The sequence below is a fragment of the Patiria miniata genome, unplaced genomic scaffold (genome assembly GCF_015706575.1).
Source record: "Patiria miniata isolate m_02_andy unplaced genomic scaffold, ASM1570657v1 HiC_scaffold_20, whole genome shotgun sequence".
NCBI classification, from domain to species: Eukaryota; Metazoa; Echinodermata; class Asteroidea; order Valvatida; family Asterinidae; genus Patiria; species Patiria miniata.
The window spans coordinates 37,626,385-37,643,870 of NW_024037059.1; the positions used below are offsets into that span (position 1 = coordinate 37,626,385).

At 43.8% G+C, this 17,486-nt stretch overlaps 2 protein-coding genes across 3 annotated transcripts in view; both read left to right on the top strand.

Annotated features, from left to right (window-relative positions):
- Window positions 1-11,728, top strand: part of LOC119728984 (laminin subunit alpha-like) — a 78,841-nt gene extending 67,113 nt beyond the window's left edge. Inside the window, exons 67-76 of one of the 2 annotated variants that reach the window (XM_038201459.1) lie at window positions 82-227; window positions 640-819; window positions 991-1,296; window positions 2,476-2,665; window positions 3,595-3,762; window positions 4,624-4,792; window positions 6,197-6,327; window positions 6,462-6,564; window positions 7,677-7,799; window positions 9,214-11,728. In XM_038201459.1, coding sequence (XP_038057387.1) covers window positions 82-227; window positions 640-819; window positions 991-1,296; window positions 2,476-2,665; window positions 3,595-3,762; window positions 4,624-4,792; window positions 6,197-6,327; window positions 6,462-6,564; window positions 7,677-7,799; window positions 9,214-9,359 — 1,662 coding nt within the window. In that variant the 3' untranslated portion in view covers window positions 9,360-11,728. The remainder of the gene's footprint in view (window positions 1-81; window positions 228-639; window positions 820-990; window positions 1,297-2,475; window positions 2,666-3,594; window positions 3,763-4,623; window positions 4,793-6,196; window positions 6,328-6,461; window positions 6,565-7,676; window positions 7,800-9,213) is intronic. The other variant, XM_038201460.1, reaches the window with a different exon arrangement.
- Window positions 11,729-11,966: 238 nt separating this feature from the next.
- LOC119729335 (cytochrome P450 2D4-like) lies at window positions 11,967-16,766 on the top strand. Its single transcript, XM_038201960.1, has 4 exons — window positions 11,967-12,801; window positions 13,603-14,237; window positions 14,664-14,988; window positions 15,579-16,766. The coding sequence occupies exons 1-4, from the start codon at window positions 12,417-12,419 to the stop codon at window positions 15,764-15,766; spliced, it is 1,533 nt and encodes a 510-aa protein (XP_038057888.1). The 5' UTR covers window positions 11,967-12,416; the 3' UTR covers window positions 15,767-16,766.
- The last annotated feature ends 720 nt before the right edge of the window (window positions 16,767-17,486 follow it).

Below are 17,486 nucleotides of genomic sequence, written 5' to 3' on the forward strand. Positions count from 1 at the left end.
GTTGAATAGAATGCTGTGTACTCTGGTACCAGCCTTGCAAGGTTAACCTTGTAATTGTTTTGAATTAATATTTTTTTCCAGACTCAGTTTGTGGCAGCCATGATCGTCTCAGGCGCGGTGCACGTTGTCGCCGACAGTGGACAAGACAGCATCGAAGTTGTCTCCAACCAGAATTCTTACAACGACGGGGAGTGGCACACAGTCACCATCACTAAGAACGCCAGGAAGTGAGTTTTTGGTTTTCCTATAAATCTGTTACCTCTTCGTCCTTGTCCCATTGAAATTCATCTCTAGAATTAATAATAATAATAATAATTGTGCTTATGTAGCGCTTTCCATCGTATCAACGATCTCAAAGCGCTTTACAATTATTACCCCGTTCATCAGGCCATGGGACCACGCGGCAGCCGATATCAGCGCTCAATCGGTCCTCGACCCTCATAGGTACCCATTTATACACCTGGGTGGAGAGAGGCCATTGTAGTTAAGTGTCTTGCCCAAGGGCACAAACACCATGTTCCTGGCAGGGTTCGACCCACGCACCTTAATGAGTCAAACACCGTAACTACTGGACCATGGCGTTCTACATGAGCATTTTTAACTCATTTTTTTCCCCTCATTTATTCTCCCATTCATCAGGCTAACAGTAGTGGTGGACGACTCGGACTCCAACTTCAGCCGTTTCCAGAAGAAGGCGATGAGAACAGATGGCTATTTCTTGGTGGGTGGCTTCCCACGCCCTGGCTTCATCGAAGCCGCCATCTTGCCCACGACAGACAACTTCATCGGCTGCATATCGGATCTGGCTGTCGGTTTTGAGTAAGTAACTGCCGACGCAGATATCCAGACACTGCCTCACAGGTGCATTGTCCTTGCTCTTTGACAACTTTTATTTTCTAATCCTAGCAAATTTTCAACTGCTCTATTGTAACAAAGAAAAAAATAAATCCTCCTTTTTTCTATGTAAATTTTTTTTTCCTGTGAAAACAGGGTCGTGAACTTCAATGATCAGATCCGCTCGGAGAACAACGCGAATCTGAACGTCTGCCCACTCGGCTCAGCCCATCCCACGATCCCGTCCTCCAACACCACGGGGCCTGACATGGGTCCTGTTGCCCCCACCACCGCGCCCGCCCCTGCCATGACCACGCCAGGACCAGCCGAGGGTGCCTGCAAGCTGCCCAGGGTGGCCGGCGCCGGCGAGCAACTGCCGGAGGACGAGGGGGCCGATCAGTATGGCATCACCAGCTACAGCCGCAAGGAATACCCCGTCCTGGATGCCGCCTTCAAACGAAAGTGAGTCCATCTCAGGAGGACACTGACAAATTCAGGATCGAGGACATTGACCAAATCAGGAATGAGGACATTGAAAATTCAGGAATAAGGACATTGACAAATTCAGGAACGAGGACATTGACCAAATCAGGAACGAGGGCATTGACAATTCAGGAATAAGGACATTGACAAATTCAGGAACGAGGACATTAACAAATTTAGGAACGAGGACATTGACCAAATCAGGAACGAGGACATTGAAAATTCAGGGACAAGGACATTGACAAATTCAGGAACGAAGACATTGACATTAAGAAAGGAGGACATGAGGTACGAGGACATTGACAAATTCAGGAACAAGGACATTGACAAATTCAGGAGCAAGGACATTGACAAATTCAGGAGCAAGGACATTGACAAATTCAGGAACAAGGACATTGACAAATTCAGGAACAAGGACAGTGACAAATTCAGGAGCAAGGACATTGACAAATTCAGGAGCAAGGACATTGACCAAATCAGGAACGAGGACATTGACAAATTCAGGAACGAAGATATTGACACATTTAGGAACGAGGACATTGACAAACTCAGGAATGAGGACAGTGACAAATTCAGGAACGAAGACATTGACAAATTCAGGAACGAGGAAATTTACAAATTCAGGGACGAGGACATTGATATTCAGAAAGGAGGACATCAGGTACGAGGACAGTGACAGATTCAGGAACGAGGACAGTGACAGATTCAGGAACGAGGACATTGACAACTTCAGGAACGAAGACAGTGACAAATTCAGGAACGAGGTCATTGACAAATTTAGGGCGTGAAAATCTCTTGAAGCCCAAGTTTCAAAAACGTGATAGTATAAGCACATGAATATCTTCAAATTTGTTTTTAACTTCTGAAACTTTAAGCCTGATTCATGGATTGTTTTTATTTTTTTGCGAAATGTACAAAGCATTTACCTTTTCCTCTCAAAATTATACCATACCTTTACTTTACTTTATAACATATCTTACTTACTCTGAAACCTTGGTGCCTTTTAGCGCATGGAGTCAAACGTGAATGACCAAGGGTAATAATAACCTAGATCACAAGGTATTTTTCAAATCGATCTCGCAAACTGCATAGTTTGGCAAATCACATATCTTGTATTATTTCTTGGCTTTTATTTCTATATCCCAAATTTGACAACAGCATGGTCATGCAAGTGGAGCTGAAGACAGTGGCCCGTAACGGTCTGATCATGTTCACGTCCGACACCCGACACATCGACTTCACTGCAGTGTACCTGCGGGACGGCAAAGTGGTCTTCGGTTGGGACTATGGGAGTGGGCCCTTGCTGATAGAGTCACCGGAGAACGTCAACGACGGAAACTGGCACACGGTGAGATTTGCTTGTTCCCAAGGGCCTGACGCTGGCCTGACCCAAGGGCGATGAGTAAAAAAAGTATAAAGTCCTTTCCGAGCATTTATCTGAAGTTTCCGTGACATGAAACCACTTAACATAATTTCCCCTGGATGGGATGCTGAGAGGCAAGCGCTGAGAGGTAGAGAGAGGCAGGTGCAAGTAAAGTGGCTAGCCCAAGGACACAACATATGGCCAGCAGCAGGATTCGAACCTCTGACACTTGTGATCACGAATCACAGTCCACTGCAGGTTACTCCTTTAGATAGCTGGTAACCATATATGGGTTGAGGGAGGCAAATGGGGGTGGAGCGGCTTGCCCAAGGACACAACGCATTGCCAGAAGCAGGATTCGAACCTCTGACACTCTGATCACGAATCACATTCAATTGCAGGTTACTCCTTTAGATAGCTGGTAACCATGTATGGATGGAGGGAGGCAAATGTGGGTTGAGTGGCTTGCCCAAGGACACGACACATGGCCAGCAGCAGGATTCGAACCTCTGACACTCTGATCATGAATCACAGTCCATTGCAGGTTACTCTGTTAGATAGCTGGTAACCCCATATTGATGGAGGGAGGCAAATGAGGGTTGAGTGGCTTGCCCAAGGACACAACGCATGGCCGGCAGCAGGATTCGAACCTCTGACACTCTGATCACGAATCACATTCAATTGCAGGTTACTCCGTTAGATAGCTGGTAACCATATATTGGTGGAGGGAGGCAAATGGGGGTTGAGTGGCTTGCCCAAGGACACGACACATGACCGGCAGCAGGATTCGAACCCCATTAGACGCAAGCATCTCTATTTTACTTAGGCCCTTGTTTGACCTTAACAGAAAATTTACAATTTTAATACTGAAAGGTTAATTAGTTTGTTTTTGTTTTTTGGTTTCTTGGGGTCAGGTTGTCATGAAACGAGTGGGTGAATTAGGCGAGCTGATCATTGACGGTCAGTTGGTCAATAAGGACGAGATCGCTGGCAGAAATATCTTCTTGAGGACCACCACGCCCGTCTACATCGGCGGAGTTGACTCGGAAGTCGCAGCCGCCATGAAGGCCAATAAAGTTGATGTAAGCCTCTTTTACACCTGTTTATTTTTTCTTTATTTCTATTTTCTTTAAGGTTTTTTCTATTGAGAACTTCACAAAATAAGTTTTTGAAACTGCTCAGTTGATATAGTGAAAATTCTCTCTTTAAAGGTACAGTCCATCATTTGTAATTTGTGCATTTTGTTTGTTTGAAGCAACAAAAGTGATCAAAATCTAAAGAAAGGTGCTGAACAACTAACCTGATGAAGTTTCAGCTCAGCTTGTGCTGTATATTTTGAGAAAAACAGCAGTCTAGGATCTCCATTTCAAATCAAAAGTTGCTGAATCATGTTTTGAATTGGGCCTCAGTTCAGCGTCCGTGATGTTGCGCACTGATCCGACGAATTGTAGCAACCGCGCGCTTGTGCGTCGTGTCAACCCTTGTGCGCGCTTCGCCGAATAAAATAACGAACTACTAACGGAAATTTCCTACGGTGCCATTTGAAAGGCCTTCATTCGTTGATTTCTTCAAAATCAACGCTTGCCAGAAAGAATAACTTCACAGGGAGTTTAGTCCCCTTACTATCTTTCAACCAGGTATGTTTTTCAACAATAATTACGCCAGTTACTTTTTGGATAGCTGCAAATGATGGACTCTGGCTTTAAGTGAGAATTGCCACTGTATCAACTGAGCAGTTTATATACTCTCCAAATATGTATCGATTTTTGCGATGTATTCTTTCAAGAGCTGTGAAAAAGAGGGTTCACTTTTTGTCTGGACACCCTGTAGATTGGATTCGTGTTCCTGCCTTTAAAGTGTAGAACTTAATGCATTTGATAGAAGTAGAAATCTCTTGCTTTTTGATTTAAATTTTGTTGTTATTCTGTCTCTCACAAATGTAGCCGTTGTCTCGCGTGAGCTTTGTCGGTTGCCTGCGAGGTTTCATGCTCGGGCAAGATGCAGCCGACACACCCATCGGTGAACCAGACAACGTCGTTGAGGTGGAGCCTTGCACGGGGATCATCGAGCCAGGAGTGTTCTTCGGCAATGAAGGGGGATGGCTCGAGCAGAGTAAGCACAGAAAAGATTTGCTTAATAGCAGAGACGGGTTACCAACCAATATGTCATGAGTTGTAATGGTCCCCAGCTTATTTTCGGCTAAGCGCATAAATTGGCCAAGCGATATCCTTAAGTTTTGGGCACAGCAAGAAAATAACTTGGACGAAAGAGGTGCCGGCTGGGCACGGCAAGCCCATAGACCAGTTGTAACATTATTGTACATCGATTGTTTGTTCCGTGTCAAAGAGTTTGATCTTGGCCTTTTTATGCTAATTATAATTTACATATTAACATTCGCAGCTTTGGAAACAACTCCGCTGCTGTTTATAAACAGGTTCCCAGCCACTCTGGACACAGGGAAAACTTGGAAACAAGATTCCATTTCTCCAGTCAGGGAAAACTCGGGGAATTTGGAGGGGAAAAAAAAAACCACCAAAAAAATCTGAGAAAAGTCTGGGAAATTTGACAGTGACCCAGAAGGGAAAGGTTTTCGCCAGTTGGGCGTATGTGCGTCTCTGTTGCATGTGGTAAGGAAAGGATTGCTATAAGGGCAGAAGGAAGGCCATCCCTTGTCAACAAGTTGCCCGTGAATTATCAGTATCTTATTTGCTTTGCTGCAACCAACTCTGGACTTCCCGACAAGCTTGTTATAGTGAAACTATTTCTCATGGAATGGTGGAAATATCTCCTGGAAATATCTGGGAATTTTGTTTTCGTAAAGTGCTGGGAACCCGGTTTAAATTATTCATCACCCTTTTCTGTCTGTTTCCGGTTTCCATTCCCCAAGGCTTGTTAAAGTTGGAAATATTTCTCATGGAATGTTGGAAATTTCTATGGGAAATATCCGGGAAAATTGTGAGAATTTTGTATTCATAAAGTGCTGGGAACCCGGTATAAATAGTTCATCACCCTTTTCTGTCTGTATTCCATTTACATTCCCCTATGCTCGTTAAGGTTGAAAATATTTCTCCAGGAATGTTGGAAATTTCTCAGGGAAATATCCGGGAAAACTCTGGGAATTTTGTTTTCATAAAGTGCTGGGAACTCGGCATAAATTATTCATCGCACTGTTCCATCTGTTTCTGGTTTCTATTCCCCAAGGCTTTTTAAAGTTGGAAAAGGCTCGTTAAGGTTGAAAATGTTTCTCATGGAATGTTAGAAATTTCTCAGGGAAATATCCGGGAAAACTCTGGGAATTTTGTTTTCATAAAGTGCTGGGAACCCGGTATAAATTTTTCATCACACTTTTCCATCTGTTTTCCAAGTACATTCCCTAAGGTCCATTAAAGTTGGAAATATTTCTCATGGGATGTCGGAAAATTTCCGGGAAAACTCTGGAAATTTTGAGTAATGGGAACCCTGTATACAATGTTGTGCTAATTTCTCTATCTGTTTTCACCTCTTCCATTCCCCTAGTCTCTGCCTACTCTATCGGCAGCACCTTTGAGATGAGGATGTCCATCAAGCCAAGAGTCTCCACGGCTGTCCTGATGTCCGTCCAAGGCGCTCGCGGGGACTACCTCTCTCTGGAGATGGTGGACGGAGTGGTAAGTCCAATCGGAGCAGTCGCTCTAGCAGTGGCGTAACTAACTATTTTTTAACTAACAAATTTGACCAGGGTCGGCGGACGACTCATCTAGCTTGCTCGCATCACAATTATTCTGTTTTCGTCTTTTCTCAGCTGAACCTGCGCTGTGAGAATGGAGGAGGCCAGATTGTTGCTACCTATGTGCCTCCCGAGGGGACCTTCTTCCTGTGCGACGGCAACTGGCATGACATCCTAGGTACTCCTTTTGGTTATCTTTCTCTTTACAAAATTTCCGGGTGGTGCAGGGAGTAACATGAACGGCGGTTTGGGGCAGTACCGGGAGCAAAGGGCAGTGTGGTTTGGGGCGGTACAGGGAGTAACAGGCAGGGTGGTTTGGGGCGGTACAGGTAGTAACAGGCAGGGTGGTTTGGGGCAGTACCGGGAGCAAAGGGCAGTGTGGTTTGGGGCGGTACAGGGAGTAACAGGCCGGGTGGTTTGGGGCAGTACAGGGAGTAACAGGCAGGGTGGTGTAGGGCAGTACCGGGAGCAAAGGGCAGCATGGTTTGGGGCGGTACAGGGAGTAACAGGCAGGGTGGTTTGGGGCAATACAGGGAGTAACAGGCAGGGTGGTTTGGGGCAGTACCGGGAGCAAAGGGCAGTGTGGTTTGGGGCAGTACCGGGAGCAAAGGGCAGGGTGGTTTGGGGCAGTACCGGGAGTAACAGGCAGGGTGGCTTGGGGCAGTACCGGGAGTAACAGGCAGGGTGGTTTGGGGCAGTACAGGGAGTAACAGGCAGGGTGGTTTGGGGCGGTACAGGGAGTAACAGGCAGGGTGGTTTGGGGCAGTACCGGGAGCAAAGGGCAGTGTGGTTTGGGGCGGTACAGGGATTAACAGGCAGGGTGGTTAGGGCCGGTACAGGGAGTAACAAGCAGGGCCGTTTGGGGTGGAACAGGTAGTAACAGACAGGGCCGTTTGGGGTGGTACAAGTAGTAACGGACAGGATGGTTTGGGGCAGTACAGGGAGTATACAGGCAGGTTGGTTTGGGGCAGTACTGGGAGCAAAGGGCAGTGTGGTTTGGGGCGGTACTGGGAGTAACAGGCAAGGTGTTTTGGGGCGGTACAGGGAGTAACAAGCAGGGTTTTTTGGGAGTACAGGGAGTAACAAGCAGGGAGGTTTTGGGCAGTTCAGGGAGTAACAAGAAGAAGTCGTAGGGGAGTACAGGGAACAACTGGCAGGGCTGTGTGGGGCGGTACAGGGAGAAACGGGCAGGATGATATGGGGCAGTACAGGGTTTTTGGGGCAGTACATTATAAGTTAAGACTATGCTTGCACCGCCCCAAAATTTGTTTTCTCGTTAATTTTTTTTAGTGGAGAAGACTGAGAATGAGCTGATGTTGACAGTGGATGGGGAGCCAGGGGAGCAGGGCGTGGGCAGTGAGAACGCCATCGCTGCCGACACTAGAGATCCGCTCTACTTCGGCGGCATACCCGGTGAGTAGAATGCTGTTTTCATGCTTCACTGTAATAGCGCCCTCAATAGGCGAGTCTGATGGAGTGCGGCACATTAGGTGGTGACACGTACAAATTGTTGACAAAATTTTCAAAACCCTTCAAGGAATTTGAATAATAATGACACACAAATAAAGATGCATGCCCCATGCTTTATTCGCATTGAAACCTCGCAAACTAGATTTTATTATTTTTTTTTCCCAATTTTTTTTCCTAGCAACATCAAACTTATCAAACGAAAAATACACTGACGTTTATAAGATGGAATTTTGCGTCGGGGTGATATAAATCAAATTAGGTTTTGCCCTTCACCGACGTTTTTTAAACACTGTATACTCAGTGTGTTACCTCCCGAGTGAAAGTTGGAAAAATCACTCGGGTGGGACTCGAACCCACAACCTCCTGCTTTCTAGTGCAAAGGTCTTACCACTCGACCACCGAGCTAACGGGATCGGTTGGCCGGTTCGAATCTGATGTACATAGCAGCGGGTACCGCATAAACTATTATAAGATGGAATTTTGCGTCGGGGTGATATAAATCAAATTAGGTTTTGCCCTTCACCGACGTTTTTTAAAAAACACTGACGTTTAGTTACTGATTTTTTCTACACAAAATTCAACAATTCACAATATTGCAAGATAATAATTTGGCTGTTGCAGGGCAGGTTCATTTGTGCACAAAATGAAAGCCTTTTTCAGAAAGTGGTAGACACCCTAAATTGGAATAAAGTAATTTCTTATCTTTTAAACAAAGCTTACAAATGAAAAATTCATTGGGGGGTAAAAATCAACATTTTAAATAGGCAGGTCGATTTATGGTGCTACAGTGACTAAAAAGTCAAACAAGTAACTTTTTGTGAAGGTTTTAGAACAGTACCACTCGCACTCTTACTGTCATAGTTCCATGGCTAAATATAGTCATTGCTTGCCATATTTGCCGGTTATAGAAAAAAAAACACCTACAGTAAGGCCAAAAAAAATAAGTCTCCGGTTTCTGGTATGCGCGCGTGTCGCCGTAGCCATGCGCGTCGGCAAAATGAAAAAGTTTTTTTTTCAATGAAAGATGATGTCTCAAAACCACCAAACTCACTGGTTTGACTGGAATCCTGCTGCTGCACAATTTTAACGTGTTTTTAGATGGGGTTATGATCGAGAATAAGCTTTATGTGGCCTCTCTGGACTCCCATATATATGCACTAAGTTTAGTCGGGCACCATTTTGCAGTCATCCGCCGACATTTGAAGCAAAAAAAAAACAGGTAAAAAAAAAAAAAGCCGCGTCGCCGCACCACTTTTTGGGCAAGCTCCATACCAGAAACCGGAGACTTTTTTTTTTGGCCTAAACCATTGTTTTTATTCAGATTTTTGAACCTGTTTTTATGTATCTTTCCTTCCAGATGGTGCCGATCATACGGGACTCACCACCGCGGAGGGATTCGTGGGCTGCATCCGTGACGTCATGCTGCGCGACGACCTGGTCAACTTCAAGGAAGCGGTGGACATCGTGGGCGACATCAACGCCATGTCCTGCCCAGCCACCTAGAGAGGGCGCTGTAACGCAACTTCCAACGAGGTTCTGCGAAAAAATGCACAAATATTGAGTACTCTGTACAACATAATTTGACAAGTTTTAAACCTTTTTTTACATTTTACTCTTCAAATAAGTGGTTCGGTTTTTTGTTTTTTGGTTGTTGTTTTTTTAAGTTGTGTAGTCTGGATTGTGTATTTGGTGATTTGACGTAATTGTTGTTGGATTTTATGTGATTATGGGGGGAGTGGTGTTGTTTAAAGAAAACAAATAATTAGACACTGATCTATTTGTGTAATTTTTGATTCTCGTGTCTTTTTTTGACGTGAACCTGGACTGGAAACGGATAGTTGAAGCAGCACACCTGCGAGTTCAGAAACTGTTAGGCTGGTTAAACCTGTCACTATTTTACAAATATCTTGCTTTATTGGCTGGTGCGAACAAGTTTCAGTTTTCATACAAATGACTATTGAAATTTCTCCACCCCAAAAAGGATTCACACAAATAAACAATGCCCCTTGTTACTTGTGTCCTGATATTAAATCTTGTGTCCTCATATTATGAAAAGACAACGTTTTTGATTCAGATTTTTGATTTCCAAAGCACAACAGTTTTAGAACTGCAGGGTATGTACTGCTTCAATATGACGACGAACGAGTAAAAATTAGCATAGTTTCTTGGCTTTGAGCATTCTACACTTTTTTTCTCAGAATTTTGGTTTGCAAAGGGTTTGAACGAGTCGGTAGCAATACCGAGTCTTTTTTTTCCAGAAGATATTCCCAACTCAAAGCTGAACTATCTTCTAAAAAGTTTCATGTTCGAAAGGTCATGCTCAAGGTCATTCAACTATGCTTGAATACCAAAAAGTATCCCAAGTTGAAAAAGTGCAGTTTCATCACCGAATGAAAAAAAAAAAGAATTTAAAAAAAAAAAATCAGCAGCTAGACAATCCATATTTGTCATATGGGCTTACCATCACCCAAAATTGTCCCGTAGTTCAGTGAAGTCTGAAAGCATTTCTGTTGCTTAAACTCTGAAAGTAAAAGTAACAGTTATTGCTACATTTCTCAACATTAGTACCAATTGTATGTAAGATCATGTGACTTCCATGTGACTGTCATGGGATTTCGGGTCTGCTCTTACCAACTTGGGATACATTTTGGCCTAGTAAAATCTTAGTTAATGTAGCGTTTAGAGACCACTTTTTGTACTAACACTTATACCCCAGGGAATATAAGTACCATCGTCTCCTTTTTTGGTAGCTTTCTATTTTTATAGTAATAAAAACTATTTTTAACCTAACAACAACTTCAAAACTTTTTAAGCACCTTTTTATATTTGTGATTTAACATGTTCCATATTTTTGAAAACAATAATTAAATTTTAATGAATCGTGTGATCAAAGTTTTGATGTCCAAAAAAAAAGGGCAAAATCAGGCAACTTACAAAATAAGCTAAATAACAATTTACAGCTAATTCCTGATTACTTCCAACGTTTAATTCTTGATTTAAAAACAACTTACACAATTTTGAATCAAATTAGTCAAGTTCTCACATCTGTAATGATATTGGAATTAGCCTAAAAACCCATCCTAAATTTGGAAACGACAGAATTTGGTGAACTAAGTAAGTTATGTTAATGCAACCTTCGTCGGTCCCCTTTCATAAAATGAATTTTTTTTCTGTCCCGTATTACTCAATTATATTTTCATTACCATCCCCAGATATACCTTCCTGTGTGGTGCTATTAAGGGATTAAAATAGAGTAGTGTAGGAATAAAGCAAAAAGAAAAAAGTACTAACCCGGAGATTGCAGAACATCATTTTTGGCCAAGTGAGGGCGCTCAACGATACAAAAATTCCTTTCGAAATAAATAAATATACTATTGTAATCTCAAAGTATCATTAATGGTCACAGTAGCCTTCAGCCATGAAAAAACTTGCCCTCACTTTCGTGAAAACCCGCTAATAGCGCCCTTTTATAGACCATTATCATGTTGCAGCCATCTTGATTTTTTCCCCATTCAAATCAACGTATTAAACCAAAGCGAGGCTGGAAGGAAAAATAGTCTGGCTCCTTTTTGCACAAAAAAAAACATTCAGTACTGTTATTAGATACAGGGAACATGACTGAAATGGTGGCAGCATGATAAAGGTCTTGTATTGTCAAATAGACTGGGCCCCAGTCCCTCCATCATCGATTTTGACTCTATGTCAATATGTCTCTTCATTCAGCTGTCCATCGCAGTTTGTAAAATTGGTTAACCTTCACTCTTTTATCAAAGGTACTCTTTGAAATCACTGTACTTTAAATCAATTTTATATGGTTTTAACATTTTTATATTCATTTTCTAAATAAAGGTCTGTTTCAGCTGCAACTCCAACCAACTTGTGTCCTCATATTCATTTTTTTGTCTATGATGAAATTGCTCATTAAAGAATAGAGCCCTGCTAGCCAATATAAAAGTTGAACCCCCCCCCCCCCCCCCCCCTCGGGAATTAAAGGGGAAAGAGAGTCACTGTGGTAGTAGGAAAGAAAAGGTTATTTTTTTTTAAAATAAGTCAAGAAATAACTGGTAATTTTCGACTGTTCTAAGAAAAGAAAACTGCCACTCCAGAATTTGGAGGAGGAAAAAGATGTTTGTGTTGATTGAATCAAACCAATCGTGTGCTCTTCCAGAAAATGAGGATTCCAAGCTGGTGTCCCTTGTAAATTGTTCCCAGTTCTGCCACAGTGCTTTATCATAATTATTCCTGGTATGTGCAATAAGAGTTCTCAGCGGTGGATGTGGCTATATTTGTCACAAAAGTTCGTCAGCAGTTGGACTCTGAGTTATGGCCGACCTGCAATCCCAAGTTGACCTCTGATAAAACATCTTGATGTAGTGCAGGCGCGACGCGACCCAGCTATATTTGGCCCACCAAAATGTTTATTTTTGGACGGCCTTTGTCTCTGCCAGTGAACTTCAACATAAGCACTGCAGATCACCCGTGTGAATCGTTGAACAAGTCCATGTCCACCGCGTTTAATTCCCTGGACCAAACTGCTATTGCTTGATTAGCTTGAACAAAATGGCGGACGCATTAGCTGAGGTTGGACACTACGCCCACCTGGTGTGGCAGTTCTGCACCCTGCGCAACGTAGTGGTGTACTCGGTCCTCCTGATGCTGGCCCGGTACGTCTACAACCGACTGAAGCTCACGAACCTCCCGCCGGGACCATGGGGCCTGCCCATCATCGGGGCCAACTTCCGACTAGGCTACAAGAACCCGGCCGAGGCCTTGCTGAGGATCAGCCGGCAGTACGGACGGATCTTCAGCATTCGGTTCGGGCCGCAGCTGGTGGTGGTGCTGAACGACGTGGAGCTGGCCAAAGAGGCGTTCGTGAAGAACGGTGACGTGTCCAGCGGCCGGCCTCATCCCACTGACATCGGCTTCTCGCTCAGGAAAATGCCAGGTCAGATCAGTAGCCAAATATAGCACAGGGATTTGCTCAGCACAGAAACTAATTGCTTATTAAACCAGTTACTTGTCAAATGTCATTTGATTTATATCGCTTCTGACTGATTTTCTGCTCATTTTTGCTTGGCCTAATTTGTTTCAATATGTATTACATGACATGAGAATGGTGGACTGACAATAAAACCTTCAATCTGCATTTCATGTCATTCTGCATACCCGAATCCGTATATGAGCCCCCCCAGCCCCCCCCCCCCCCCAAAAAAAAACCCCACCGTGATATTTTTGTTTCTGTTGTAACCGTTATTGGCAGTTGTTCCACCATTGAGAACACCATTGTGCACTTTGGTGTGATTTCTAGAATAAAGTGCACTTATGCAATAGCTGCTATACATGGCAGAGTCGAAAACAAATATTGAGGCAGTGCGTCGTTCGCGTATCAGACGCGCCGCTATCAGACCCAAAGCGATCTAGCTACGCGTGGGTTAAAGGTAGCTGCATTCTGTTGTCAGAGTATAGTTTTAGGAACTGAGGGTGTATATGGCCTAACTCTGTTAACCTATTGCGAAAATACTACCATTGTTTTAAGTTTTGCAGAAATATTTAGGCCTAGCTTGTAAAAACCTGTCACTGTTTTATACAGACATCTTTTAAATTGGCTGGTGTAAGTAGGCCTACTATCTCGATTTATCATGGCAGTTCTCTACTTCCCCCTGAAACCTGCGTCAAGTTATAACGGCAACCAGAATACTGTCAATTTCTTAGTCAATATCTTCATGATTTACTTTTCATTTTGTAGCCCAGCTAATCCGTTCTGAGGGACAGGACTGGAAGGATCTGCGCAGCTTCACCCTGAAGGCACTGCGCCACTTCGGCGTGGGTACCAGGGAGATCGAGAAAGTCATCGAAGACGAGGCCCAGCAGCTCTGCAGCACGCTGGAGAAAGAAGTAGCGACCGAGGCTGGGCACCAGCTAGATCCGCGCCGCTTGCTCAACATGGCCGTGGCCAACATCATCTGCTCCTTCACCTTCGGCTACCGGATGGAGTACAGCAACCCGGACTTCGTCAAGATCATCGAGAGCATCCGAGATATCTCGGCCGACACCTCGCTGACCAACCTGATGCAGGTCTGGCCGCTGCTGATCTTGACGCCGGCCTACAGCGCCGTGCGGCGGGGCATCATGACCTTCCGGCGCATGGCCCAGAAAGTCATCGACCAGCACAAGGAGACGTACGACGCTAACGACATGAGGGACGTCTTGGACATGATGATTGCAGAAGTCAAGAAGGGGAAAGATGCTAAGATACCCGTCGATGAAGCCTACCTCTGGATCAACGTGGGTGAGCTGTTCGGGGCTGGAGCGGATACCACCATCAACTCGCTCATGTGGGCTGTCTTTGAGATGACCTCGAGGCAAGACGTACAGGACAAGGTTTGTGTGGCGCCAAAGTTCCAAATTTCAAGTCAGCATGAGCCTTGCCTAGTTGTCACAGTACCACTTTTCCAACTTAGCTTTGACCAGAAACGGGAACATAATTATTTTGGCCTCGTGACAAATTTGTATACAGCGTGAAATTCATCTTGGAGCGAATTAAAGATTATCTTTCTTATGGCAGAAAGAGAAGAGTACGATTCGACCCAAAAGATCGATGAAAAGTAATTGACATCTCGATGCAAGTTCAAACTTAAAAATTATTTCGTATATTTTTCTCACCTCATAACCTTCATTTGGCAATGTTTAAGATGTCAGTAAAGTTTCTTTTCACTATTTAGATATATCCCATTCCCTATCTAGCTGTCTTACTTGTCTCAAACTGTTACCAAAACAATCAAGAAGTCTTAAATAACTTGTTACTAGGTGCGGAAAGAGATCCACGATGTCCTGGGCACCCACCGGCCGCCGAGGATGTCTGACCGGGGCGATCTGCCCTTCACCCAGGCGGCCGTCATGGAGTCCTTCCGCCTGAGGCACCCGGGGCCGACCGGCTCCCTACACCGCACCACGGCCACCATGCACATCGCCGGCTACACGATACCAGAGAACACCTTCGTGACCAGCCCACAGTGGAGCATGCACCGGGACCCGAGGGAGTTCAAGAAGCCGTACGAGTACGACCCGGGCAATTTCTTGAACAAGGAGGGAAAGTTCACCGAGCCCAATGGGTTCATGCCGTTTGGTGTTGGTAAGATAATAATATTTTGAAAGACAGAGTAAATACATATTATTCAGGCCAAACAAGAAAATGAAACCCAACTTGTAACAATTTAGGCGGAAGTCTGTCTCTCCTACGCAAGCGGTGCCGCTGCTTGACACTTAGAAGTCTGCTGCCACCAAGAGTCTAGAAAGTGTTGAGTTTACATGTTTCTCTTTTAAGAAGCATGATGGCGGGACATAATTATTACGTACTATATCGGAAGTTCGGGTTTTACACTTGACGCCCAGTCTTTCATGTTGGATCCATTTACAGATTGGCCTAAATATCAAATCAATTCACAAAGCCGGTGTCGATTAGGGAATCGGAACAAACACACGTTTGTGAGAATTCAGTTGAATAGCTAGTTGCTTGACACTAGTGCCTTGTGATTGACTTGTGACTGCCTTGTGATTGACTTGTGACTGACTTGTGATGGACTTGTGATCTGATTTGTGATGGACTTGTGACTGACTTGTGATGGACTTGTGATGGACTTGTGATTGACTTGTAATTGACTTGTGATGGACGTGTGACTACAGCGCGCTATAGCATTGCTGTCAACCCTCTTCCTTTCCCAGGCCCCCGTGTCTGCATCGGCGAGTCCCTGGCCCGCACCGAGCTCTTCGTCTTCTTCACCACCCTGATGCAGCGGTTCAAGTTCGAGTTCGCCCCGGGGCAGGTCATCCAGGACGAAGGTCACGGTCACTTCGGTGCCACCTACACTCCGAAACCCTACAAAGTGCGCCTCACGCCCGTCACGCATTAACTGTGAATAACATTATTAATAGAACCAAGGTGATGTCATAACGCATTCAGTATCATTGGCATGAATCTCTTGTTTTTAAGCCTGAATGAAGTTAACTCTTTAAGGGATTTTTCTTTCGTTGATGTTTTCTTAATTTGGTTTAGTTGCCCATAGAATTTAACGGGACGAATCTCTTTTACCGCAATATAATTATTTTTGCCCAATATTATGGCGCAGGTGAATTGATAAATGTCTGGCGTTCGTTGTTAGGCTAAGGCGCCCTCTTTTGTTAATTACCTCACGGAGCCTGAACTCGGTTGCTTGATTTGCGAACTACACCTATACAATAAACTGATTTCTGTCCTGTCAAAATTGTCACCACTGTTGGAAGTCCTGTGTTGCCATTTACATGTACTGCTCCGCGAACAACCGTCAAATTCCTACTCCGCCGTTCAGATCTATAATTTGATCAAACTGACCCAGAGAAACGGAGCAGTTTTCGCCTAGAGAAAACAAAAACACGTTGTGTAATTCGTGTGTTGTGGGTCATACGTCATTAAAGACACTATAGTGTTTGGGTAAAAATTCAATTTGTGCCAAACTATAATCACATAAAGTTGACACTTGATCAAATTCAAACGTTTTTGACAAAATGTGGTGCTGTTTTATTCTGAGCGGGAAAACATAAGAAAGGTGACCGTCGTTGAGTCAGGTTACAAAATTTAAGTTTTCCCGGCTCTGTTGTATTTTTTTCGCTAAAATTCTTAATTTTCACAAGCTGTTCGTCCCGATTCTTTCAATATATTACTGGCATCCGATTGTAAAGTTCGAATTGGAGACTGTTTGTATTTTTACAAATTACACTCGGATATCGCATCTCGTTGAGGTTTGCTATAAGTCACTACAATTATATCATTCGAGCGAATACGTGCTCGTCGAAAAGGAACCAAACAACAAAAAGAGATAAGTATCAAATATCTTCGAAACCTGAATAAATATCAAAACATTTCGGTAGACTTTACAGATTTAACGTGAATTAGTAATTTTATTCGAGTTTTTTTTTAAGACAGACAAGAATATAGTAGACCACGTATGGTAAAAAGGAGATGTAGCCTATTAAAATGAAAAGGGTCGTTCGTTCATGATTAAGATTCTTTTTCCTCCTCGCAAACCATCCGTGAAATTGCTTACAAAATGACTGTCTCCCCTTACAATGTAGGCCTACATCAGATAATTATCATTACATTATGCAGTCTTACTGTACGGTAAATTGTGCTTTCGGCCAAGGTCCAATTAAATTGGAACGGCTATTACTACCGTTGTCTCCTGTACATCGCTGATATTTACAAAAGCTATTTAAATAATGTGCGCGGATTGCCGTGGAATAGCCCTTTTCAGCCTCGCCCCGCTGAAAATTCGTCTCATGTAATAAGGGAATAACAGTGTGAGGAGCCGGTCTTCACTGCGTGATAATGACCGGGTGTGGGGGTGACCGCTGTTAATGGACCGAGACGACTGTTATTCCCATTAATAAATACCTTTATAACGAAATAAACAGTTAAAATGCTCCAATTTTGTGACTTTCTTTCGGCGATATTTCCAGACTTTTTTGTGCTCATGTTCATGGGCCATATTTTAGCTTAACAGCTATAATGACGTAAACTCAAGAGAAACTGCTGCCGTAGCGAAACAAATTACAACAATGTTTTCATATCTTTACCTGATGGAGGAAGCTGGAATC

Coding starts and splice junctions, on each gene's coding strand:
- LOC119729335 (XM_038201960.1), top strand. CDS start 12,417: ATGGCGGACGCATTAGCTGAGGTTGGACACTACGCCCACCTGGTGTGG. Junction 12,802..13,602: donor CTCGCTCAGGAAAATGCCAG/GTCAGATCAGTA, acceptor TTCATTTTGTAG/CCCAGCTAATCCGTTCTGAG. Junction 14,989..15,578: donor GTTCATGCCGTTTGGTGTTG/GTAAGATAATAA, acceptor TTCCTTTCCCAG/GCCCCCGTGTCTGCATCGGC.